This window comes from Corvus moneduloides, chromosome 2 (genome assembly GCF_009650955.1).
Source record: "Corvus moneduloides isolate bCorMon1 chromosome 2, bCorMon1.pri, whole genome shotgun sequence".
Lineage (NCBI taxonomy): Eukaryota > Metazoa > Chordata > Aves > Passeriformes > Corvidae > Corvus > Corvus moneduloides.
The window spans coordinates 54059061-54086187 of NC_045477.1; the positions used below are offsets into that span (position 1 = coordinate 54059061).

Here is a 27127-nt window from a genome sequence, read left to right on the forward strand (position 1 = left end):
CAGTCTGTTCCAATGCTTGACAACCTTTTCTATGTCAAAATTTTTCTTAATATCCAGTATAAACCTCCCCTGGTACAACTTGAGGCCATTTTCTCCTATCACTTGTCGCCTGGGAGAAGAGGCTGACTCCCCCACCCAGTCACACCCTCCTTTCAGGCACTTGTAGAGAGGGATAAGGTCCCCCCCGAGCCTCCTTTCCTCCAGGCTAAACACCCCCAGCTCCCTCAGATGCTCCTCACAGGACTTGTGCTCCAGACCCTTCCCCAGCTCTGTTGCCCTTCTCTGGACACACTCCAGCACCTCAACATCCTTCCTGAACTGAGAAGCCCGAAACTGACCACAGGATTTGAGGTGCAGCCTCACCAGTGCCAAGTACAGGACTGTAGATTCTGGGGAAAAAAAAAATCTGGTTACAAAGGCTACAAAACGGAAGTGTTGACTTCAAAAAGTGTGACTGTGGGTAGAGAGCCATATAACAGGTGAAGACTGAAAATATTCAATAAATGAGGTTTCTGATAAATAAAAGAACTTCCTGATGTAGTTCTATTACCAAAGCACTATCACGGTTTGTGAATCCAGAGGGTTTTTAAGCGCACCATACTCTCATGTAGTTAACATAGAAGCATTTCTTTCCCAGTAAAAAAAAAGTCTCTGTTAAATAAAGCAGACAGCCTAACAGAAAGAAAAACAACCTTTTTATTGAATGGGACCAAGGGATCTTAGCTTAGTTATATTTACATGTGCCACACAGTCAAAAAAAAAATTAATTTTACCCATATTCATTTTTACTTATATACATTTATTTAAATAATGGCTCCACAGATAGCAGGAATGTGTCTTCAAAATGCTGGTCAGAAAACCTGTGCACAGAGCGCCGAGCGTTTTCTCTGATCTCCAGTCTTTTCTCAGGAGACAAAGAGAAGATATAAGCCATGGTCTCAGCGTAACTCTCCTCGTCTTCTGCCAGGAAGCCTGTGACATGTCCTTCATGAGGTACCACGATGTCCAGTTTGGGGCCTCCAGAATTGTGAGCCAGGATAACTGTGCCAGCTGCCATGCATTCAACCACTCCTGTAAGAGATACAAAAAATGCTGATATGAGGGTGCACATCATGTGCTTTGACCTTCTATAAAACACTGGAAAGTTAAACCAACAGTTAAATTCACTACAGACTGCCATTCCAAATCAGCTGGAAAAATACAGTGAAAATGGTCCTGTAAGAAACACAAATTTGAATTTTTCAGTTCTAAGGACTGAAGTCATAGTTTCTCTTAAACACATAACACTGAAATTAGAAACTGGATATAACGGGTTAATTTGTTGTTCTTGTAACATACTTGATTTTAAATGTTTGGAAGATGCCATGAAAAAAGTTGACTATGCACATTTCAATCAGGTAATACTCAGAAGTTCAGTATTTTGCACATGAACAAATCTTTATAGCTTTTGACAACTCAGCAAGACACTAGTAAAAACTGATATCTCTACATCTTTATTTTTGATGGAAGAAACTTTAATGAAATGGGAATCAGTAAGCTTTCCTCAGCCAATAGCAGGGGGATAGGAACAACATAATGTATACAGCAACTTCAATTCTCCTCCACGGTTCCAGAACAGACCTCAGTAATGCTGATTCTTCTCAGTTCTCATTTGATTTCTATAAATTCCCTCAGCTCAAACATTGCCTACTATAAATAATGCTCCAAAGTTTTGGAATATGTTTTTTTATACATAAAAACCCTGTTAGATGAAGGTGAAATCCTGCTCAAATTCAAAATCACAGTGCAATTGCACCACTTTTAAAAAAAAATTAACAAAACTGTTCTGTGGGAGAAAAAAAAAAAGACAATTTCCAGTACTTTGCAGTTGCTTCTGAGAGACAATTCAGTGTCAATTTTTTTATACCAAGTTCCTATAGACCATAAACTACTACTCCTGACACTTAACCTGAATTCTAATAAAGTCTGAAGACATTAACTGCAGTTTAATTACATTATAGCCAAGTATGGCATCCATCTGCTTGGCTACTAATTTACCCAACTGTTGTAGATTTATAGCAGATGGGCCCATCTAATCCCAACAAACTGAGCCCCATAATTAATTCTGGGTCCCAGCTCCTCTCTAGCATTCTGCTCCATGCTACACCAACTAATTTAAGGGCTTGATACATTTGCCTCAGCAGAGATACCTAATGCAATGAGATGGCCAAAGGCACCTGGGGGCATCTATATGGGGCTTACTTACACCAGACAGGATGTGTGGGAGACTCACACCCCTGAAAGAGCAGCTGGAGCCCCATGACATATACTAGACATTTCAAATGGCATTTGAGGCAGGTGAAACACACAAGCAAAATCTCTGACATGGATGTCTACACATCAACTGTCTCTAAGCTCCCTGCACAGTCAGTGAAGCCAACAGAGCACAATTTAAAGTGCTGAAACAGAAGCACCTGCAGCCTCTTGAAGCTCCAGAAGGCTAGCAAACCTAACCCAAGGACAATAAGGTGACCCATGACCTTGCAGGGCTATAGCTGGAGGTCAGCAGGACATTCTGGGCAGCACAGATGGGACTACCTCTGTGTTTAGGTGACCAGAGGATGTACAGAATTAGGAGTCTATGACTACAGCACTTCAGCCTGCACTACAGTAGCACCTAGTGATGCATCATCTGCACCACACCTGCACTGCTCCTGTAGGCTTTACGGCAGCTCCACTACCTCCAACGGGAACAGGAGCTGGAGACCTGCTTGGCAAGCAGACCTCTGTGCTGAGACACCTAGGGACAAGCAGCTGAACACTCAGGAAATGTACTGACCGATCCCAAAGTGCTCATTCCACATGGTATGCAGGCCAATGGTGGCCTCGGCCAGGTGTCTCTTCAGCTCCTCAAAGGGAATGTTTATCCTGAACACCACATCGTCACTAACTCCCAGCTCTTCACACAGGCGTTTCAGGTTATTTACACGCTCTTCATCTTGCTGGTTACGACAGCCACCAATTAAGATCAGCTTCAGTGACGGCTGCGGCCCCACTCTCTCTTTCAGCAATTTAGCAAAGGCTCTGATTTGCAAAGGATGATCTTTTTCAGGCCTGAACTGGCTGACAGAAACAATGGAATATTCACTGGTGCTCTTTTCCACTTCCAGTGGAATATCCAGGAAAGTCTGAACATCGCATGGTGGATACACAACACTAGTGCAAGCCCCAGCTCTCCAGAGGGAAAGGATGTGATTCAGTGTCCAAGAAGAATTCACCATAACCACATCACTGCAGGAACCAACCAAACCGTACATGAAAGCGAAGAAGTAGTAGTAGACAAGCTTAAATTTGCTGAAGAGAGGACTGCTTGTAATGAAGGCAGCATTGTTAAACCTGGTATCCTGATTCCTCACGACAGAGAGCATATCGGTGCTGATAGTGGGATAATGGACGTAGCATCCAACGCGACAACCTCCTAGGTATTTGAAGAGGGGAATTGTGAAGGCATAACCCATTGAGTCAATATAAATATCAGGAACACACTTCAGAAGAGCTTCCCAGCCAAGGAACACTGATCCTAAACTTTGTCCCAGCAAAGTGAAGTGAGGATAAAGAGAAGCTTCCACAAGGAAGCGTTTTTCTAGAAATACAAACTTCACAGGATGGATTAACTTAATATTGAATCTTCTGAAAGCACCTTCTACTATTTCTTCTCCAGTGGCATCTCTATCCCCAGTGTAAACAACACATGTTACATTTCTGTACCTGTAAAAATAAAGAAAAAGAATTTCAAATATTGTTCTCTTGTATTTTTCAGCAAGAAACTAAAATACAATCCACTTAAAAGTACTCAAGAAGAATGTGAGAAGAAATGTCTGGCCAAAAAATGATTTTAACTAAATTACACTTTTCCTTATACTTCAGGTTTTTTCTGATCTGCAGAAAAACATACGGCTGAGAAACTGGGGAATATTTTCATTTGAGTAAAACATAAAAGGAGCTCAGTATTATTCTACAGACTTCAGAACACCCTGCCCTACATTAGGAGAGATCTGTCTAGCATATAGCCTGAGAAAAATGAAAATTATGGCAAATCAATGGATGTACCCATTTTAAATCCACTTTAGGTATTAACTCGTTTTGCCCCCTGCACCAAGAGGCAAGTGTAAAGATGATCAGTTATCTACTGAGGAGTTATGACTGTACAAAGTTCCATACCAGTAGCGGAAAACTGAAGAGGAAGGAGGGTTTCTCTTAAGGAATGAAAGGAAAAAAGTGAGAGGTGCCACAGCAGGAAATACCAAAATCTAAAGGCATGAAGTAGAATGCAACTACATGAAACTCAAGATGTAAAATAAAATGTAAGACCAGTAGATTAATGACACCCACTTAAATATGTAAAATGCCAACATATGCATAAAGAATGGCATCAGAAGCTAAGAATGAAATATGGTGTTTGATAAACACATATGCTTACTTTTTCTGGAGCGTTCTTATGGCACACCACAGGACTCTCTCCCCTCCACCTCCTGCATTACAATACGGATGAAAAAAGGCCACCAGCAGCGGCCGCTTCCCATCTCCTCCTGCTGAGCTCAACTGTTTCTTCCTTTGTATCCAGAGCCGTATTCCCCACAGCAGTACCACCAAGCAGACGCACAAAATTCCACTTAGAAATAACGCAGGGAGTAACAATGAGCACAGCAATCTGAAACAAGCCAGAAATTTTAAAATATGTAATTGCTTTAAAGAAATACTATGTATGACATCGAGCAAGAAGTGTTTAAAGGTAGAGTTGCAGGGAGTTGAACAATTTCTTGAGTTCTTCTAATCTCAGAAATCACCAGTGTGTATGACTTTTACAACTACAGAAATGAAATCACTATGCTGCGTTATGCGAATATCTCTTTTTGCCCTGCTGCTACCTTGCAATCATTTATTATTGTTTATTCATGCCCTATATGAGTTACCTATATGAGTGTGCTCTACACACTTTGCATCCCCTTAGCAACCTGGCAACACACAACTAGCAGAGTGACTTCTAAATAGATTTTTAGAGGTTTTTTCGGTCCGATCTCCTCTTTGGCTCGCTCTACTGTGAACTGCTTTGGTGCCGAGTTACTGGGGCCAGGCATTTCCCATTCCAGCCTTCAGTTCCCATTCCCCGGAGGCATGAAGAGCTATGCCAGCTGTCCAGAGCAACTCTGTGCGGCTTCCCTGTGCAGAGAGACCCGTTTCCTCCCGTCTCTCAGTCACTGACAGGCATATTCCCTCCGCTCTCCACCGCCTCCCTGACAGCTCTCCTAATCCTGTAGCGGGAGGATTCCTGGCCCAGGAGCCTCGCAGGGAGAGCGCCTGTGCCGCAGTGCCGCTACGCTTTGGGATAAACAGCGTTTACTCGGCCGCTCCTGCTTACGAAAGGAGCGACCCACGTGTCACGACTGACACATAAGGAAGCACTTTCATTTTGGGCCGGGAGCGGCGGAAAAGCACATTAACCCACCCGAGCCCGGCGGCACAGCGCGGAGCCGGGCAGGGGCCACGCCGGGGGGCCGGAGGAGCGCGGCCGGACAGGGGCCGCCGCCCGCCCTCGCTGCCCGCCCGCCGCCAGGACGCGCCGCCCCCGCGCCCCGGTACCTGAGGAGCCCACACAGGCACAGCCCTCCCGCCACCATCTTGGGCAGCGCCGCGTAGCCTTCCCGGCGGAAAGGGCGGCTCCCGGCCGGCGGGGCGGGACCAGCCGGGCCGCGGATCCCGGCTGGCAGCGCCCCGGAGGGGCGGGAGCGGCGCCGCCTCTGCCTCCGCCTCCTCCTTCAGCTCCTTCCCGCCTCCTTCCCCGCCTCCTCCTCGCCCTCGCCCCACCCAGCAAACACGGAACCCGTACTCCCGTGAAAGGAGGCAGTGCAGTAGGTTGTGGAGAGGACTGTGCCGCTGCTGGGAAGCGTTTTTCCTAGAGATGTCAGAGGAGAGTGGACAGCAGCACAGCACTGGCACAGCTTAGTCAGACATAACCCGTGCTGCTCCTTGAATTGCCCTGCATCCTCCTCAAGTGATGTCCTCGGGTTCCGCGGGCAGGATAGAAGGGGGGATACTGTGAGGAGGCGGAGGCCTCCCGGGAACACGGGGTTTCTTCTGCATCCCACACTCCCCCAAGTTTTGCCTATGTAAATGCTGGCCCTTCTCGCTAGCCAGGAGAGGAAGGGGCTCGATATCCTGGCTTGCAGCCTTGCCGTAATCTCGTGCTTGTCAGTGAATTCCTCACTATCGAGAGGGAGCTGCCTGCGACTGTGTGCAGGTTGATGTTGTGAGGCCGAGGGCAGAGTGTCAAACACAGCCTGCGCCTGGCACGGTCTCCAAAAGGATCCCAGGAACATGATCATGGGGTCCATTTCCACTGGAGGTTATCTTTAGCTGATACACTTCTTCCCCTGCTTTATCTTGATCGGAGAGTATAGGCACAGACCAGAGGGTCAGTGTAGCAGTAAGACTGAATGGTGCTGTTTTTTTCAAAATCTTACTAATGATGTGTCAGTCCACGTCAAGACTTCATATACCTAAAATGTCTTCCTTGGAACAACTTAAGGAACTCATCCTGCTCTCCGGGGTCCTGGGAAGCGTTTAGTGAAAGTATCAGACTCTCTAGATCAGGAGAGACTTTGACAGAACAATCCAAAACATTTCTGATCTCCTGTCACATTGCTACATGTTTCTTTTCTCCCCACCACATACTCAATTTTAAAATAATAAAATGCTTTATATGCGAAGTTCGATCCAGATAACTCATTCTTCAGTCTCTTGCAGAATTGAGGCTGTCCAAAATTTGAGGGAATTTCAAACCTTGTTTCTTTAAACAGGACCTTTCCAAAAGGTAAATTGGAAGAGGTCTGTGGGAGGTCCAGCAAACATGGCCTAACATTTCATTTCTGAACCAACAGCTCTCATAAGGAGGGTGCAACAGGCATTGGTTTCTCTCCCTCAGTCTTTTGCCTCTTCCCTGACAGAGCTTAAAAGCATGTGGAATGTTTACAGAATAGATCTCTGCTGGATTTACATCTCTCAACTCAACACACCTTTCTTTTCTCAACATTTGAAGATTATTGCCTGAGTTCAGAGAGGAGGCAAGTTATTCTAGGGAACAGGAAGTCCAGACTATTTTAGATGATGAAATTTATGTTTCTCCCCACTGACTTGAAAAGGAGTCCTTAGTCACTCCCTTGGAAGGTATGAATCTTAGACCAAGTCTTTAAGAAGCTGAAGGACCACAAGTCACAGCTTAATTAAGATGAGACTTAAGTAATAATGGTGGAGAGTTCCTGGAAGCAAGAGGACTAATTAATGAGGGACACACCTACATATCTGGCTTTTGAGTTTCACTTGCTTGTTTAGGGAACAATCTGCATGATGGGGGGAGTATCAAATAGTTTTCTCAGCTCTAATAATTTATAGTTCACAGAATCACAGAATGTCTGAGCTGGGGAGGAATTGGTTGGATGGATGCAGCCAGAGAGTTGTGGTCAATGGCTCAATGTCTAGGTGCTGTAGCTGGCTTGGGGCAATCCCACACACGAGTACAGAGTGGAAGAACTCATTGAGAGAAGCCCTGCAGAGAAGGGCTTATGCAGTTCTCATGGACAAAAAGCTGGGCAGGAGCTGGCAATGTGCAATTGCAGTCCAGAAGGCCAACAGCATCCTGAGCAGCATCAAAAATAGTGTGGCCAGCAGAGCGAGGGAGGGAATTCTGCCACTCTCTCTGGTGAGACCCTACCTGGAGTTCTGCCTCCAGCTCTGGTGTCTTCAACACAGAAGAGACATGGACCTGTTGGAGCAAGTCCAGTGGAGGGCCATGAAGATGGTCAGAGAGCTGGAACATCTCTCCTATGAAGGCAGGCTAAGAGTGTTGAGTCTGAAGAAAAGAAGGCTCTAGGGAAACCTCATTGCAGCCTTCCAGCACTTAAAGAGGGCTTATAAAAAGAGGGAGGGTGGCTTTTTACATGGAGAGGTAGTGATAGGACAAGGGGCAACAGTTTAAAATTAAAAGAGGAGCGATTCAGATTACATGTTAGAGAGGAATTCTTTATGGTGAGGGTGGTGAGGTACTGCAACAGGCTACCTAGAGAAGTTCTGGATTCCTCATCCCTGGCAGTGTTCAAGGCCAGGTTGGATGGGGCCCTGAGCAACCTGATCTAGTGGGTAGCAACCTTGACCACAGTAGAAGGGTTGGAAGTAAATGATCTTTAATGTCCCTTCCAACCAAAACCTTTCTATGATTCTGTGACGTCTGGAGGTCATCTTCTCCAGCCCCCCTGCCCAAAGTGAGTACCTAGAGCAGATTGTCCAGGACTTAGCCCAGATGAGTTCTGAATACCTCCAAGGATGGACGCTGCACAACCTCCCTGTGTAACCTGTGCCGGTGCTTGGTCACCCTCACGGTGAAGAAGTGTTTCCTGATGTTCAGAGGGAACTTTGCATGTTTCAGTTTGTGCCCATTGCCTCTGGTCCTGCCACTGGACCCCAGTGAAAAGAGCCTAGCTCCTCTTTGCACCCTCCCTTCACACATTGATGAGATCCCTCTGAGCCTTTTCAAGGCCTCAACAGTCCCAGTTCCCTCAAGCTTTCCTCACAGAAGAATTGTCCCACGCTCTTAATCATCTTAGTTGTTTTATTTTTTTTTTTTTAGTTCCTCTAGTGGTAATTAAAACCAGATGTATTAATACTTCCAAAGTTCTTCTGTTATCTTTTCATTAATCACAGGCTATTCAGCTGCTGATGTGAGCAGTATGAAAACTGTGCTGCTGACAGACTTGCAGACTGCAAAGCTTACCTTTAATGTGCGAATGGCCAACACAGGCTAATTGAGTCATCGACACTTAGCAACTTACCCACCTTCATGCATATGTAGCAGAGGATATTGCATGCATGCATTTAGGGTACTGACAAGAACTTTAGCAGGACCAGTGATGAGCTCTCTGTGGTGTTCCCACTCCAGCAGTGAGAATGCAATTCATAACCTTGTCTGTAAAAATTCCACAAGGCTGACATGCCAGCAGAAGTAAACTAGGCTTGTTATGAAGTCAATTTTGTTTTCACCTTCCCAGAGATGTACCAAGTTTTTAATCTTCTGTTGCCTCTGTAAGCATTTTTTGTCCTGTTTTAATTGCTTTCCTTATTAAGCTCCTTACTCTAAAGAAAATGGGCTTTCTAAAGTGAACAATATTTAGAATAAATAGAATCCACTCACTGTGTGTTCTCCCCAAGCCTGCAAGGCATTTGAGACAGTTTTAAAGTATATTTTTGTAACTCTCATTCTTGCTGAGTACCCCTCATATGAATAACTTAGTAAGATAAAACCACTGGCAAGTATTAATAGAAAGAAACTGGATTAATATTGTGTAAGGATATTCATATGACAGTCATGTGGTCTGTTATACTTTCTTCTACAGTTAGTTACTTTCTTTCAGAAATATTCACTGTGTAGCACCAAGTCTCTTGTTCAGGGCTGCTGTCTGAGCTACCAGAATGCCTGGGACCGTTTTTAGTGGACGGAATCTCAGATCGTTCATATACACAGTAAGTTTTTTCACTTTTGTATGTGTCTTGTGATAGGCTGTTGAACATTACAGTACATTTACTCTTCATTGCATTGTAACAGGAGGCAGAAATAAAGTTGCACCAGTTCTGTGCTAAATATTTCTGAAGCAAAACCCAAGCATTGGCAATAAATTATGGCATTGATAGGAAAAACACTATAGGGTTATTTTTACTGATATCTTTTAATATTGAAGTTGCTAAATATAAGCAATTCTAGTAATTTCTTTTCCACTGTCATCTTTAATTCTGAGTTACATGTTCTAGGGCATAGGTGTTCACACCACATATCTGTGAGCAAAAGCTGCCCTGCTTTTTTTTGGCAGAAGCAATGAAGAATTAAACAACTTGGATCTACAAATAATTTTTGCAGGAGAGCCTATAAAGCACGTTTATTTATATCACCAGGCAATTTATGAAGGTTGAACCCATCTCTTTCGATTAACAGAAGATTATTTTCACACAAATTGTCTCAGTTGGGCAAGGACCACGAAGGAAAACAAACTGGTTCCTGTAGATTTTGACAGTGTTTTAAACTCCCATGGAATCTAAACATCTGCCATTTTTTAGGGTGGCTGAAGGAAATGTTTTCAAGCAACCTCAAGCACCGGCAGAAATGAGATGGCAAATGATGTACCCCTAATGATAACATCACTGAGCTTGCAAAATAACATGGGGACTCATCTTAAGTCCCAGCTTTTTCAGGTGGAAGTTTGGAATTCTTGAAGAGCTAGGGGCCATTTTGCTATCACAGACCCAAACCCTTTTTGCTTTTTATTTTCCTGTATGCGGATAGTAATATATTTGTGGCCATCTGCACCTAATTAGGACATGAAGGGGATCATGAAGGACCACCTCTTTTACAGTCATACCTTAACACCTGCTTAAATCAACTATGAAACTCCTCAGGGAGATATAAAACTTCACTGTGAATTTTTTACTGAGTGAGCTGCTTCCATTTTCAAACTTTAAAGGATTCACAAAACTTGTTCACTGCACTGACTTGTTAAACGTGCATTTTGCCACATGTGTTTGTGCCCACCTCTCTGCCTGTTTCAGGAAGCAAGGAAGAGTTCTATTCAGATGAAAATCCAAGTTGTTTCACATGGAGCCAGGACAAAGCAGGATTTGCATTCTGTGCTCGTGTCTGGCTCCTTGGCACTGATTAGGAAAGAGAAAGGAGCCAGAAACTGCCTGCAGAGCAGGACAGAAGGGAGTTGGAGGAGACTGTTTGGCTAGTCCAGGCATGAGATGTGGGTACTGTGCCTCATCACCTCCTCTGACTTATTTCTATTCCAAGGATGAAGAAAGCTTGAAAGGTTGGTGATTTTCTCATGAAGTAGATTCAATCAAAGATTCTCTTTCAGGGGTGAACCGGGGCTGCTTAAAAGTAGTTCCCTGCTGCACTACTTTTTCTTTCAATAGGCAGAGGTACCAGGAGGGAATGATAAATGAATTGAGCTTGAATTTCCATGGCTAACATCTATGCTTTCCAGGAACTGAGGGCAGTTAATAAATCTCACAAGGTTGCTCAGCAACTCTCAGGGTTGGTACCTTCTTTTATGCATTGGTTTTGACTAAATGTGTCCTTGGAAGAAACATTCTTTGCCTAGAGAACAGACTGATGTGACCTCTGGAAATGAGAGTATTACTGAGAGCTGAATAAACTCAATTTCAGAATTAGAAAGCTTTTTTGTGTTTTCCTTTTCTCACAACTTCAGGCTCCCAGGAACTGTTTCTTTAGAAGTCAGATGTCTCCAGTTTCCTCTGTGTCCTCATGCAATAAATGAATGCTGTTTTTACAGTGAGTTTGAATCATGATGAGCCAGTGTGCATGGCATAGGAAACAGCCCAAGACAATGTCTGCATTTGAAACCAGGATTTTAACTATATTTCAATCCAGGTGTTAAATATTTCAGATAAAAATACTTGTAAACAGAAAGAGGTTTACTCTGTATTGCCATTTCCCTTAGATGTTTTTCAAAGCAACTGTTTGCATGGAAGAGATTACAAAAAATTTGTAGCAGTTTCCTGTGTTGATACTTTCATCCCTGACTGTTGCTTTAGTTCTGACATTTGTACCTGAATTCTTACCAATTATTGTAGGCTGCCAGTGTTACATTATTCAATAGGGAGTTATTATCAGGTATTCCAGCAGAAAAAACCCAAAGAAACATAAAATAAAAAAAACAATGACAGCAAATATATTTTCATTTTTATTTTTTATTTCTCTTCTTCATTTCTATAAGTCTCTTCAGTGAATCAGTATGGCTCTATACAGGCAAGTTCTACTTATTTTCATGGTCACTTGAAGTATGTTTTTTTGCACTGATAGAAACTGGCAGCTCCATGCCTTTGGCTCTTGCCTGAGAGTTAATGTAAGGTTATGTGAGATAATAGATGTGGACAGGGCACTGTTATATAGTTCTTAGCCCTGGATAGCAAATAATTGACAGGACTTTTGTAGAAATGCAAGTTAGCTGAACAGCAGCTCACATACGTTACAGTTTTGATCTCTGACAACTGGAAACAGAAAAGCCTTTATTCCATGTTCTCATCAGAGGTTCCCCTCCTCACTTCTTGCCTACTGGGGCAGAGTGGGTCAGCCAGAGAGCTGGAAAATCTTCTTCCCTCTCTAAATTGAGAAGAAAAACGCACCTAAGGGCAGCACTGTATTTGGGGAGGCCCCGGCTGCTGCCCCTCATGTCCCTTCAGCCCCACCATGAGTGTGGTGATGCTGAGGTCAGAGGTGTGTGAGCAGTGCTCTGGCTTGTTTGCTCGTGGAAGGACAGTGGTCTTGTCTTGGCAGCACGTGGCACAGTCCAAAAGGGCAAGAGGTGGAAGGCAGGTGAGAAGGGCCCTCATGCCAGCCTGGCGGGGCTGTGCCCGAGCCCTGTGACACAGGGTCACCTGAGAGATTGTGCTCTCTGCAAGAGTGAGGCCACAGAGAGGGCTCTGACACCATCTTGCCTTTTTCTACCCAGTAACTGCAACCATTCCACAGGGAGAGGGAAACAAGAAGTAAAAGACCCAAACAAAAAGTGGAAACCCTTCTTCCCAGGCAGAGTTTTGCCTGGATCGCTGAGAAAGCAGACAGGACTTTGCTCAAGGCACTATGTTGGAGGAGCCCAGCTGTGGTGAGGAGTGCAGCTTTCAAGCTTATTTAGGGATTTGGGAGTTTCTGGAAACTCCTCTCTTTGTGTATGTAGGTGGTTCCTGCCAGTCTGACATAGACAGAAATAACTGTTAAGATAAACTGAATTTGGTCTTGCCTTTACATATCTAGCCTGCCCTAACAAAGGCAGTATGTTTGTATTTTAGATATGGCATCTGTAATGCAAACACAAGATACTGTTTTGTTTTTTTTTCTTGAATTCAGAGGCTGAGAAGTCGACTGGCCATAGAACCTGAAATACAAGCTTAAATGAGAGTTATCAGTTTCTGTCTTGTTTTTGGTGGTTTTTTTTTTTCTTCTTTCCTTTTTCTTTCTTTTTGCTTTTTCTTTTTTTGGTTTTTCTTTTTTTGGTACACTTTACAAGTATGATGTGATTTATGCTATTTACATAGTCTCAGGTGCCTCATCAAAGCGAAATCTTTGTTTCTGTATGTCAAATGTGAGCACAAGAGTATTTTGAAACAAGTACTGGCAAGGAACTAATAGTAAGTGTAAATCGTGTGGACTCTACTGTTGGGGACAGCTTCGAGGGTATCTACTTTATATGGAGGTCACTTAAGACATAGGCTTACATCTGTATAGGGGAAAACTTAATTGCAGATTTGGCAGGGCATCTTGGGGTCTGCTATAAGTTTGCCTGCTACAGCGTGAATGGCTGCTTACTTTGGGGAAAAAAATTTAAAAAATCAGTCCTCTCATTTACTTAAATCACAATTCAAAGACTTATCACTTCATATAATCAAAGCAAGTGTAAGAGATATTTTTAAAATGCTACAACAAATACTGAAAAGTTTACAAAATAAAAGTGGAAGTAACACTTTTACTATTTCTTATTTCTAAATGTGGATATTAAATGTCAGTTCACAAGTAATAGCTCTTTGTTTTTTCAAATTAGCCTTTTAAAATAGTTACTTTTGTAATATTACTTATTCTCAAGTTGTATTTGAAATATTGCTGTTAAAATGGGTAAAATGCAGGTCCCTTTTCTCCACATGGAATTCTAAAAAGCTTTTGCACAAACTTCACAAGACAAAACCAGCTCCGAGCAAGGGTAAATCACGGACAAGATCAGAAAATTAAGTTGGAAACACAGAAGTAAAAATACTGGTTTTGTTGTGGCGCTGCCTGACAAGTTCTGCCAGCCTTTTTAAACTACTTGGTGCATAAGCATTAGTGGAAATCTTGACTCAGATTAATTCATGCAGATTGCAATTGTTCTTTGCACTTAAACCCTGACCCAAAAGGTGTGCCTTTTTGTGAGATAATAAGATCAGCCTGGTAGTTTCCAGGCTCTTGAAAACAAATTTCTGCAGTATGAACAGATAACAGAAATTATCATAATGAAACCAACACTACTAAAAGCAGGCAAAGTACCAAGTCCACACAATTTGCGATCATATCAAAAGCTGTGGAATGAAAAGAATCAGTACACATTTTGGGGCCCTGTTACAAACAAGGTACTTCGTTCAGTTTTGCTGGTTTCGAGCAAACAAACCTTTTTTAAATATTTGGAGAAGATTGAGTCTGCTTCCTGAAAAACTGAAGCCAAAGTCTGAACTGATTTGATTTGAAATGAGGTCATCAACTCTTATGCAATTTTAATCACAGCAGGTAGGAATTTGTTTCCCTGTATTTCAGATTTCCTTTTTTCCTTATAATGTAAGAAATAATGATCATGCTTCTTCATCTGTTAAAAGCAATATCTATACCATTAATGCTATAGAAACACTTGTGTATCTGGTTGCTGACAGTTTTCTTATGACTGTGGCCAAAGAGTTCTTTCTGATTTTGTGGCTCAAAACTATGTGCCAATGTAGGTAAAGAGAGAGTTTTGTTGCTTCTTCAATACAAATGAAGTATGGCCTTTTTCTTTTGTGTTGGGTAACAAGTATGTCAGTTAGGAGAATAAAGGACACAGTTAAGTACCATGAATATGACCATGCTTCCCTTGAACTTTCAGCTGCAATTGATTGATTCATGGGGGAATGTGAGGCTTGAGTTGCTTAGTAGGACTGAAAAATGATTGTGGGGAAAGCGCAGGGATTTGTTTGAAGAAAAAGTGGATACCTTTACTAACTGCTCCTCTTTTAGCTTAAAGAGGGCCCTGACAGAGGCCTGACAGAGGTTTCACACAAGGGCTGGGTGTTTCACACATTCCCTCTCAAGCAATGTTTAAACAATTTGTTGATACCTGTGAGTTGCCAGCACTGTTGTTTGTGATATTACTATGAGTTTTGCAATACTTTACTTCCCCCCCCCAACTTCTTTTTTTTTTTTTTAACTCAATGCTCCATTTCCTGCAGTTGCCTTATATATGTTAAAACCAAATACAATCTAACTTTGCTATGACTGGGGAGCGGAGGAATTCAAACATTTTAGCCGACTGCATCCTGAAGACAAATTAGGAATAACTCAAAATATTGTCAAATATGAAATGACTTGTGGTTTAGCCTTGTATCATTGTTTGCATGCCTCATTGTATTCTTGTGATGATTGTATGACTGTGTTTTGGGATGACTGTATGATTGTATTTTGGTGGCTTAAAATGATGTCTGAAGAGGAGAGTAGGAAAATGATTAACATCCAAAGGCAAGACTGGATTTCTAGAGTGATATATTAACACCAATACATCCCTCTTTGCACTGACATGACGTGCACATATCTGAACTGATTCCTCTTGTCTGTCTGAGAGATTGCTGCCTTAAGAGTAAGGCTAACTTTTCTGATGTGTTAAGAGGAAGGAGATTTGGCACAAATTTTTGTTCCGTCTGGATCTCAGGTATCACAGGGACTTAGGACAGCTGAGTGATAGCCCATTCAGATCTAAGCATCAGAAATGCAGAGCCAATGTGGCACTGCAAGTCCAGGTGTGCTCAGTAAGAAGCACCACGGTTACAGATGCACAAACATTCACTGTAAGTCTGGTTGTGCCCAATGAACTTTCACAGCCACATCTGAAGTCTGGTGGCATTCAGTAACTCTCATGGCCAAGTACAAGGTAGTGTCATTTATGGAGCAACAGAAATGCAGATAGTTACTGGATTGCTGGTGATAAATACACCATCTGAGAAGCATGAGTGAATACACAAAATATGAATAATACAGCTGGTGACAAAGACATTAAATTGCCAGATGGCTCTATAGGGCTAAAGTACAATCACAAATACAAGCTTGATTTCTAAATTTCCCAAAGAAGCACTCAGTATAGCTAAGTGTTCAAGTCCTACTTCATAGGCATTCACAAAGGTGGAGTCTCCTTTAGCCTCCTGCCCCACTTAAGCTATATCTGTATTGTTTTCTTTGAGGGAGGGGAAAAAGGGAAATGTTAAAGTTGATGTCATTTCATGTTTAAGTGTAGTTTGAGAGACTTCGGTCATACATGTAAAGCATGTACAGGTTTTAGTCTGTTAGCATGTGCAGAGGCATGAAAAGTAATATGTATTTTTGAGTTAGTGAAGCAAAGTTCAGCTTTTGCTCACCATTTGGGTCATTCCTGGGGCTTAGTTCCCGTTAGCTGCACTGTTTTAAACAGGGCATGACCACAACACCTCCGTGCTGCTGCACCCTTTGTTTCATGCCTCTCTTCGGGTGATACACCAAGCTCCTCCAGTGTTTCTGCTCCTAAGGTATGCAGTCACTTTGTTCCTGGTGAACTATAGCAAACTCATGTGCTCCTTCTTGCTGAACTTTGTTTTTCATTTTTTCTCCCCACACAGATAAAAGAAATAAGATCCCCTAACCTCCAGATCCACATTTTTTTCCTTCAAGCATCTCATCTTCCAAGGCATTGTTAACAGTATTTAAGATGCTTTCTTTGGGCACAGAACCAGAGGGATTAAACGCAGGCCAGGATATCCTGTAAAGCCAAGGATGAATGCACCTGGGAAACAAAATTTATGTGAGAACACACTGTTCTTGTGTGTTTATCATGTAATCTGATAATGCAGGTAATATAAAGGGGAAAACACATGTTTTATCAGTTCTGAGCCTTTAAATCAAAGGGATTTAATTTTCTTGGAATGTCCTGTGTTTTCTGACATGAAAATGCAAACACCGTTGCTGGACACTAGCAGAAAGCTGTGAAGGCAGCAGGCATGTCTTCTATTTGCCATCTGAATTCCGTGCTACCAAGCCAGAGTGATTCCTCCGGGTGAACATCCTAAGCTGTGCAAAATCCTGCCTTAAACCAGAGTGGTATTGGTATCAGATGAGAAGGGCAACATTGCCTTTCCTATTTCAGCCTTAAGTAAAATGCTTACCCTCAGTTTGCAGCTAACACAATTAGCTTAGTCTCTAAAGGGGCAATTAATTGAGATAGAATGGAGAAAATATTTTGGAAACCAGTAGCAGTCTGTTGGAGTGCAGCAGCAATCACAGAGGTTAATTCCAAGCATTTGCCTTACTTCCCTGGGAGACACTGCCAGCCTTGAGGTGCCAGTATTGGATCCCTTCCTGAAGTGTCTCCTGAACCATAAGAGAGTTGTGCAGTGATTGATGTGGGGCAGGACCTCTGAGCTTTCAGTCTCATGTATTAATGTAAATAGGAATTACTTAGCTTTAAAAGATGCTTAGTGGTTTCTGCTTTGTGAATGGTGTCTCTTCTCCAAGAGCTGCTGGAGACTCTATCAGTGGCACAGGTTTCATTTGCCATCGCTCTGCTCCAGCCCACAGCTAAACTAGGTACTGAAAGTGGTTAAAATATATCTTATGTTCCTTTCATCTGAAGAACTATAGCAAACTTTTTTCTCCCAGCCAAATAATTCTTTTTAATGTGGTTAAATACCTTGAAAGGTGAATGTGTTCAAAGCACAACTTCACGTGTTTTTTCTCTATCTCCAGATCAGTATTCAGGACTCTGCTGAAGGCAAAGGACTGTGGGACACTAAGCAAGAATTTCTCTCCATTGCTGTTAGAAACAAACAGATTTTTACCTTAGGGTTGCTCAGAAGATGGTGGGGGGGGAAAAAAGGAGGGGAATAGGAGAGAAGATACTCAACATCTTGTTATTCTGTCAGTCTAAGTTGAGCTTTTCTGGTGAACCTGAAATGGGGCTTGGGATATTTTTAATAGTAAAGATACTGTCAGAGATGACTGGATCAAATATATGCTTTATTGATGGCCAGAAACTGGAATTCCAGTTCCCCAAGAAAATCTAGAATTTGAAATTGCCATTATTTGGAATTTCTGAATATCTTTGATTTGGGATGAGAGGCCTGTTTTGTTTTAGAAGGACAAATATTAGTTTTTAACTTTATATATGTATTTAGTATGTAGTAGATGTAGCTTGGTATTTAAACACATTGTGCTGAAATTTTTCATGTAAGTCAAATTATATGATTTTCAATTGCTCATTTCAAAATCAGTTAAAATCAGTAATTCCTGAAATTATTTCACCTTTAACACAATTTTCTTTTTCAGTAAAATGTTCGAACTGAAGTCAGATGTTGTTCTAACTGGTTTCACTGATAAATGCAGAATGAACACAGATACGTTACTCTTTGTAGTAATTCTCTTTAGAAGAACCATTTCTCAAAATGTTTTCAAAATAACCCCTTAAAAAAGTTTACTATTATCACTGTTTTTTTATATTACGACAATGATACAAAATAGTGGTGCAGCAGTATTTGGAGTTTCGCTTCTCTGGCAGAAGACCTTCTTTTCCCAAGAACTGAGAATCCATAGTATTGGGGAAGTTATGACAGGGAGACAAGCTAGGATACTAATGTCCTGCATGGTGGCTTTTTGGACCACTTTCTATGTGACACGGGTGTGTGGGGTGTACCTCTGCCGTTGGAAGGAAGAAGAATCTGAATTTGTCCTGTCACTGGTTTTTAGTAAAGCTAGCTGATGGTATAGAGGCACGTTTTAGAAAGTATAAATATTATACTAATTATTTTGTCAGGTGGAGTGTCTGTCATTGATCCCTCAGGTTTTTGTGACGTGACAGAGATATGCTGAGATTTTGATCCTGTGTGCTAACCTCTGCATGGGAGTAAATGTGTTACTTTTTCCTACAAGTCCAAGAGATTCTGATTAAATTTAAACCAATTATTTTAAGGCTTGCATGTGCAGTGATATCACTGCGCAGCCAGGGAGGGTGGAAATTGCTGATACATCTATTATACTTTATAAATTTTATAAATGCATGGCCCTGTTCAGCGGTGCCTTCAGAAGTGGACTGCACTGCTGTGGACTTGGGAACAGGAGATCCCACTTACTGTGTTAGCACAGTGCTGTGAATTTGCTGTGGGCAATCCCAGAGAAATATATTGGCTCAAGGCAGGCAAGTGGTGGTACCTGTTGTGTGTATGGCTGTCTGAAGTAGATGTTCCTGTTGTTGCCCAGAGAATTTAAGGAGAATGTATCTTTCTTCCTTTCTGGCACTAATTGCTCATTTAATTTTGTTTGGTTCATTGGTTTTTAGTAAAGCTTGCTGATGGTAAACAGGCACATTTTAGAAAGTATAAATGTTGTACTCACTCTTTTGTTTTCCCTCTTGAAACCAAGAATGAATGTTCTTGTGCCCTGAATGAGTGAAAGACCTTTGGTCTAGGAGCCTTATCTAATTAGGTAATTGTGGACATGTTGTCAGTGTTAGAAGGGACTTCATTTTATCCAAGAAAACCCCGGTAATTTTATAGAAGGAAACAGAACAGCGTTTTCCCTGTGTAGGAGCTGTGATTGTGCACATGGCCACAAGGAGCTAATGCCTGTCTGTGTGGGCTGGTTACGCGCTGGCTGCTGCACACAGGTCATGTTTGAGTAGCTTGTGAAAGACAGCCTTGGCTGAGCCTGCTGCAACGCCGTGTGCAGAGATCAGCAGTGCCGAACGCAGTTTGGAAAGCACGAGGGATGCCAATTGGTGGGAAACATTTAAACTGGCAGGGAGAGCAGGTAGCTGAGTGCAGCAAGCAGCCTACATAAGGATCACAGGTTCCATCTGGGATTTTGTGATGAATGCCTAATGAGCACATGGATTAGACGGACAGAACTCTTCAAGCTTCTGTAAATGTAGCTGAAAGAAGCGTGGCTTACAGGACACCAAATAACTGTTCCTGTAAAACTTTTGTTTGGTGTTGCAGTATTTAAAGTCCAGAAAAATAATGGAGAGAAAACTGGACAATAAAATGAAAAGGGAACTGTCCTACTTAGCTACTTTAAACGACAGAAACATATCCCTGGTGTCTATTCGTAAGCAGCAGGCAGCTCGTGATGTGCCTGAACTACTGATTATTGGTGAAAAGTCCAAGACAGCATCGCTGGTAAAAACAAGCAGTAACTTGCAGAAAGAAGAGGAACTTCCGCAGAGTTACTCCATGGGAATGACAGAAGTCAATACAGTTGAAAGACAGGTCAGTGAGCTGGTGTGTGGAGGGGTGTGGGGGTGTGTGTGTGCATGTGGGGAGGGAAGTGGTGTTTCTGAACTGGTGAATTTAAAACAAAGCATATTGGACATGGGTTGTATATTAAAGGAGGTTAAACCTCCTTTATCTAAATTGTCTCAATCCCCAGCATGGATGCCAGCCCCATAACAAGCAGTACAAATGCAAAGTCCTCTGGAGATCCTCTGAAAATATTCCTTGAAACGAGATGTTAATGATGACTTGTGCCATAGAACCTAATGAGCATTGTTTCAGCTCCACCTCTAATAATACAGAGTGGTGATTCTTAGGAAGGAAACATAATAGTATTTCTCCTTTTGAACTGCAATTGCTTGAGTAGTTTGACAGAAGCTCATACTAGTTTGTTCTCCGAAATAACAGAAATTGCAGAAACATTAAAAGGTCCTTATTGTAGGTAAGTAGTTTATTTATATCTACTAAGTGGGTGCTAGTGAAGTTCTTGATAAATACATCTGTGGCAACTTTTTTTTAAGTTCAGTGTTGTATATAACTGTGGTATTTTTGGAGATTAACTGCTGTGGTGAAGAGACTTAGATCAATGCTCATAGAAACAGGGTGAGGTTTATTATTTTAAAAGAGTTTTTGCTGTTTAAAATGTATGTACATTGCAGTAATGTAGTTTGGATCAGTGAATATTGTGAATATTTAAGGAAAAGAAACTCTCAGAACAAAACTCAGTTGGTTGGAGCATGGCGCTAATAATGCCAAGGTTGTAGGTTTGATTCCTGCATGAGGTATTTGCTGAAGATTTGGACTTGATCCTTGTGGGTCCCTTCTGACTCAGAATATTCTGTGATTCTGTGTTTTCATGTTCTTTGAAACTATGTATGCTTAGAATGGCTGAAATAGTGTCAAACTGGAATGAAATAACAGCCAGAAGAGACCAAATATACCTCAAGGCTTTTTTTGCCTTGAGTTACTTCTTGTATTATAAATGTTTGCTAGAAAACAATCCTGACATAAATGATTTTGTTCTACCAAAGGATCTCTTCTCTGTATTCAGTTCACTGAGGTATATATGTTGCTATGAAGAACATCACAAAGAGGTTTGCCTTGTTTTAATTCTAAATTATAAAGACATTTCATTTACAGCAAGCCTTTCCCCTTTCCCATAAACCAAATGTGGTTTATACAGTTCCCTTTAATTTAAAAGTGCCTGCTAAGGTCTCTGAGGTTTGTTGACTACAGTGTAGGTGTCATTTCAGTAAGACTGGCTGCAACTGCCTAAACCTTTTCCCATCATCTGTACTATTAGAGAAACCTGATCCCAGATGAGGAATAGCAGTCCCTTGGCAGAAGCATTAGTATAATCAACTTAGTATTTTGGAAACAGAAGCTCCATAAAGGCTGCTTGGTAGTAATATTCTCATTGAATCTTGATATTCAGGTTTAGAAGGTGTTTTTTCCCTCGTTTAAGACTCAGGAACTGTTTGAAAAATAACAAATTGTGTTATAAGTAGGTACTGAATATAGTAGCTACTGACATTTGTTAATTTTAGTTTGGGAGAAGAGGGAGAAACAACAACCAGTTAAGATCTAATACATTTAAACAATATGCTCTAATGAGATGTACTGAAAAATGTTAAGGAGGGAGAGGATTGATTTTCTGTCTACTCAGAAGTGCTGCTGTTACAGGCACAAAATTGAAGACTCGTGACCTTTGATGTTTTTGTGGCTGCTCTGCCCTCATTTTGTTGTTCACTGTCTGACTATAATAAACTGGGAAACATCTGAAGCGTTTAATTATTAGTATGTGGCTTTTCAGTGTGTGCTGCTGCTGCCTCAATCCAAAGCCATGAATCAGGCGGTTGTGAAAGAAGGAAGTAGGGAAGGTAAAACATAGATAAGATAATTCTTCGGCAGTTGTGTGCTCAAAGGTAAGAGGGCAATAACTGATTTCAACCCACAGAGGTGCAGGGAAAAGAGCAGCCCAAAACTTCTGGACATCGTGGATGAGAGGTTAAGTGAGCTCCAGCGTTTGTGGATGAGCAGGCAGGGAGAGGCAGAGGGGAGGTGCTGAGTGGGCTGGCCCCCATCTCCTCTCTGGTTGATGGCGTGGCATCACCCTGAGGAGTCTGGTGCTTGAGTTTCAGGATGTGAAAGTTGCCAGCCCTGCAGGCCAGGCAAAGGAGGGCAGGAGAGCAGTACCAGCCAAGGGGGGAGAGCCTTCTTGGACGAGCAGAGGGGGGCAGTGCTGTGCTGGATCTCGGTGTGCATGATGCTCAGGGAGTTGTGGAGTGCATCTGTCACAACCTCAGCCTTGTGCTTCAGAGGCCAAGAGTGTTATACTGGCATTTGGAGGTGGCTGCACCTCTTGCATTTCCCTTGGGAAAGGGAAATGGGTAGAAGGATGGCTTTCCTGGTGACAAGCCACCCCACAATGTGACCATGAAACACAGCAATGGAGGCAGCATGGGGACTCAGCCAGGGGTGGCTGGTGGCTGGGCCGTGAAGCCAAGGAGGGCACAAACCTTGTTGAGTTCACAGCCATGGTGTTGCATCCATTCTCAAGACATGGGTCACCATGTGTGCGTGTGTGTGTGTCTTACCCAGTGCTGTGGTTTCCTTGTCTTTGGGTTTTTTCTAAGTTCAGTTGTTTTTCTCACATTTATTATGTGTCCCTTCTGTGGGAGCTTTGGTGGGGGTCAGACGGTCAGGACGGACGGAGACGAGAGATCTCTGAAGTCAGATCTTGGAACATGCGTTTTATTGCAAAGGGCGTGGGTACAGGGGCACTGCTTAGAGCTGCCAGCTGCAGCTCGGAGCAGGCCCAGGAGAGCAAGAGAGTAAGCGAGTAAGTAAAGAGAGAGAGAGAGTGAGAGGAATGAGAGTGAAGAAGTAGTAAGAGAGTGTAGTAAGAGTGTGAGTAAGAGTGTCTGAAGTCCTGGTTACAATACAATAAATCATCTTCTGTACTGAATATTCTAATTGTCACTAACCAATCTAATACAAGATACAAATCCTATAGCATTTACATACAGCCTATAAGAGTTCTTATATTACCATAGAGTGTTACATCTTAACTTCTAAAAACTACTCTTTGGACCCCTTCTGCTGAGCTAGTAGGGTCTGCTCTGACCCTTGGACCTGCCTGCAAGCAGAGGGTATTGTTCAATCAAGAGGGGATTACCTTAAGTCGGCCATACCATTGTTTTCCAGTTGTTCAGTAACTAAGACTTGGTAATTCAAAGGTGGCTTTCATTTCGATGTCGCTTATAGTTTTCATATTCCCAAAATCTTTTGTCAGGCAATCATATTTATAAGGCTGTCCTGTTTCATCTTCCCCAACACCTTCACTGCTTGAACTCTCAGCCTTTGCATATCTGAATGGGAGTATCCAAAAGAAGGAGCCTGTTTTGGGGGACCATGGGTCAGCATGATGCTAGGCCTCTGAGGGCAGCCCTCATTGGAGTGGGTTTGCCCCACCAGCCATACAGACCATGGGAGAGGACTGCCTTTCCCAATGGACCTGTCATGAGCTCTGGATACTATGATGCCAAGAGCTGTATGCCAAGGGCTCAAGACTTGGTGCTTCCCATCCAGCAGAATCTCCCTGCCCTGCTCCACCTCCATGCTTTTGCAAACAGTTAGTCCAGCCCCAGGGCATATTCCTGTTGGATGATCTTCGTCCTGCTGGCTGGAGACAGTCAGAAAGTAGAGCATGAGCATCTGCCTCTTCCAGCTGTTCCCAAGCCCTGCTTTGCCCCACGACAGGCATGAGTGCTACAGCTCCTGTCTGGGACATCAAGGGTTGTTCTTCATGCCTTGTTTTTTGCTTTGAAATCCTCATACTGGACATGTGCTTCAGGTTCCATGCTCCTGCACATTTGCTACTCATCTTGGGTCTGGTTCAGAGCTGTGTCCTGTAGATGCAAGTGTTTTCCAGCCAGCTCTGGTGCTTTCTTTAAAGCTCTCTCCATCTACTACGGCTTCTGTGTCAATAATTTTTCAAATTTCTTCTATCTTTTTTTTTTAATTGTTCATATGAGCTTCATAACTACTTTGTGTCAAGATTCTTAGCTTTCAGACTAGAGCCTCGGTCTGCTATGTGCTTTCAGTTCCAACTTTTACTTGCAGAACAAAGGAGGAAAAGAATTGTCATCATTTCATGTGCAATTATTTACATATTCTTTACACAGATACTGTAAAAATATGCATGAGACTGGTAGAGCAAACAGACTTGGTGTACACCTGCCCTTAAATGTCACCCATTCTCCTTTGGTGTGAGAGACAAAAGAGTAACTATGGCCAGTTCTTTCAGACATTCCCTTCTGGATGTAGAGTCAGATGCATTTCCATTATTTCGTTCATATTTCTCTCTAGGCAGAAACAAGCCTGAGACTTCCAAGCACCTTCTTTGGCATTTTTGGTGGTGATTGCTTCTCTGATCCTCTTGCAGATGGTGCCTCTGAATTACTATACAGCCTCATAGATTCCATTTTATATGTGGATGTTGGCTGGTATCAGGAAACCCTTTTCTGAAACCCAGCACATGCCTGAGGAGAACTATGGTCACATTTCTGTATGCCTCATCTGCGTGTCCTTACATGAATCTGCTGTTTTCCTCTAGTCTGGTGTAGAAGCACTCTTCTTGCAAATACACACATAGATGTATTTGTGCCTCTTCTGTTTGTGGGTTTTTTTGAAGCTGTTAAAAACAATACTAAAGGCTTTGTAAATATTTTATTTGTGCCTGTGCATATTTCTTGGTTTTGGGGGAAGATTCGTCAATGTTTTGGCACTTGTGTGTTTTTGGTGGGGTTTTTTTAAAGGAAAGAAGGTTTTTTTAAAGGAAAGAAGCTTTTTAGTTTTCTTATATCCACATCCCCTCTATTTTTTCCTTGTCATTTAAAAATTTGTGTGCAAAGATTTTTCTCCTACAGAGCACAAACATCTGGTTTTGACAAGTAACAAACAAAAAATTTTTGCCAATTCTTCTGAATGTTGGGATAGCTTTTTATGCAAAACATAAAGCAGTGGCCAAGTTTTGAAGTTTCTGTGGCTTACAATGCATTAAAATAGCAGAATCAGTCCTTGCTTTTATGTTTTTCAAAAGACTGGATAATGAGAAATACCCTCTAATCTTTTTACACGATTAATTTGAATTGCTTTTATGTCATGGGGTACCTAGGAAAACTGAGACAGTGAGCATGGGGGTGGAGGGAACACCCTGGAGGACATAAGGCCTGCAATGGTTCCTGAGTTTCATCTGCAAGTGGCGGCCAGACAGGCAGTGAAGCAGAGAGCGGAGGATGCTCATCTTGCCTGCTTCACCAAAGGATGCAGAAGGCAAATGCCTTTGTCCTGTGAGCCTAAGTACACACAGGGTGAGCTTCTGTAACTGTCACACAGATTTCACTGGGTGTTTGTGATAAGAGCAGGCCACTGTGAGCAGTGTCCTTGGGGGACTGGGGACAGGGAAGAGCAGATGAGGGACAATATTCACATAACAGTTCTTGAGGCAGAATTTACAATAAGTTTGAGTTTAGGCCACATTTGAAATGCGGTGGTTGAGAGACTGTTTTCACATGGGTTTTTTCCCACACACAAGGCCAGGATATTATTTCAAATTATGGGAAGTCACAAAAACGAAGACACAAGAATGGGAGTGTCTTGGTTGTCTTTTGCAGGGAAGTCTGATTAACTGTTAATGCTTTGTTTTGAAAGGAGGAGCTTATGGCACATTTCCGTGTATGTTGGGGATTTCACTAACTTCTGGAAAGGGAAGTTCAAGGAGAGCAGTGTCCTGGGTGCTGCCAGGCCTGTGGGAGGAGAAGGCAAAAGAGGATGCTGGAACTAAAATATTCCTGTGACTCTTCTTTCCCAGCATCCCTGGAGTGCAGTCATGAGGCCAAGCAGAAAGGGAGAGAGCAGGAGGGACAGTTTGCTGTCAGGATAGTTGAGGTGCTGCATCATAATCCTGAAGAGTTGAACTTGCTCATTCCTCCTCCTGTCCTAACAATTACAGTATGGAAAAGGCTGAAAGCAAATTTCTTGTCTTAAATTTTTGCTGGTTTGGTTGTGACCCCAGACCTCATTATTCCCAAGCTGTCTAAGCGTGAAACAAAATCAAGTTAATGAATTTTGAATACTGCATCAAATGAACTGGATGCAGTCTAGTGTTACTAAGCAGCCTAAATGCTTCTCATCCATGCTGTGGTATTGAGAAAGGAGTTTTCTTGTGGGTCATAGGAGCAGGATCTGCAGTACTGACCCTGATCCAGTGGCCCCTTCTCCAGGCTCTCCCTGCAGTAATGCCCAGCATCGGACGTTTTACTGAATGCCAGAGAGCCCAAGGCTTTGCAGGCAAGAGAACAGATTTATCCTAGTGGCTTTCATCTAGATCTTTAGTATTCAAAGTTGCCCTTAACCATGGACGTGAATTTTCATGTTCTTTCCATGAAATCTGACAATCTAGAACTTGTACCTGCCCTTTTCAATCTTCCTCATCACATGGCTCCAGCAATTGGAGACGAGTCTGTGCTCTCAATACTTGTGCTTGATAAGCATTGGTGCTTTTTTTTTTTAATATTTCATTTTCAATTGAATTGAGTGCATTCAGCTGTAGAGTTCTGGTATTGCAGAGCCCACGATCTGACAGAGATAGTTTACTTCTGGCTGGCCTATTTCATTACTGGCCATCCTGAAAACCAGTGTTGGATCAAATCACTGAGTTACTGTAGCACAATTTACAGTCCTTCTTAGGTGACTCACAAGTAGGTAAATAAAATTAAACGACAGTGAAAATATCTGTTTGTAGTTCTGTGTCTTCCAAGGCCTTGGTAAGGTACAGATTTCAAGGTGTCCCGATTTTAGACAGATTAAGGGAAATGCTCTGGGAGGAACGTCCGCTCTGATAGAAGGCAGGTTTCAGCTGCCCCTCCCCCACCAGGTTCGGAAAGAAAATTCATCGGAGGAAAGTGAAAAAGGGAAAAAACCCGCTATTTATTTAACAAACACAATGTACGCAGGCAAGTGAAAG

The 27127-nt window shown here is 42.4% G+C and overlaps 2 protein-coding genes across 7 annotated transcripts in view; one reads left to right on the forward strand and one right to left on the reverse strand.

Moving 5' to 3' along the window:
• Window positions 1-673: 673 nt before the first annotated feature.
• On the reverse strand, window positions 674-5727 carry ALG11 (ALG11 alpha-1,2-mannosyltransferase). 2 transcript variants are annotated; one of them, XM_032099686.1, is made up of 4 exons: window positions 5620-5727; window positions 4460-4690; window positions 2819-3747; window positions 674-1071 (listed from the first exon to the last, which is right to left on the reverse strand). In XM_032099686.1, exons 1-4 carry the CDS (start codon window positions 5655-5657, stop codon window positions 800-802), a joined length of 1470 nt encoding a protein of 489 aa, XP_031955577.1. In that variant the 5' UTR covers window positions 5658-5727; the 3' UTR covers window positions 674-799. The 2 variants fall into 2 exon arrangements, with proteins under 2 accessions (XP_031955577.1, XP_031955576.1); XM_032099685.1 differs by lacking the exon at window positions 5620-5727 and adding an exon at window positions 5399-5489.
• A 3710-nt stretch (window positions 5728-9437) lies between these two features.
• ATP7B (ATPase copper transporting beta) overlaps window positions 9438-27127 on the forward strand; it is a 43190-nt gene continuing 25500 nt past the window's right edge. The window contains exon 1 of one of the 5 annotated variants that reach the window (XM_032099689.1): window positions 9438-9549. In XM_032099689.1, coding sequence (XP_031955580.1) covers window positions 9499-9549 — 51 coding nt within the window. In that variant the 5' untranslated portion in view covers window positions 9438-9498. Of the gene's footprint in view, window positions 9550-19569; window positions 20095-20400; window positions 20540-27127 lie in introns of those variants that run through there. The other 4 variants (XM_032099691.1, XM_032099687.1, XM_032099688.1 and 1 more) reach the window with 4 other exon arrangements.

Excerpts from the sequence above, each read along its gene's own strand:
- ALG11 (XM_032099685.1), bottom strand. The coding sequence starts at position 5,448 with ATGAAAGTGCTTCCTTATGTGTCAGTCGTGACACGTGGGTCGCTCCTT. Across the intron at positions 4,691-5,398 it reads ACACGTGGGTCGCTCCTTTC|ATTGCTGTGCTCATTGTTAC; the intron begins GTAAGCAGGAGC and ends GGCTTGTTTCAG. Across the intron at positions 1,072-2,818 it reads GAATGAGCACTTTGGGATCG|GAGTGGTTGAATGCATGGCA; the intron begins GTCAGTACATTT and ends TATCTCTTACAG.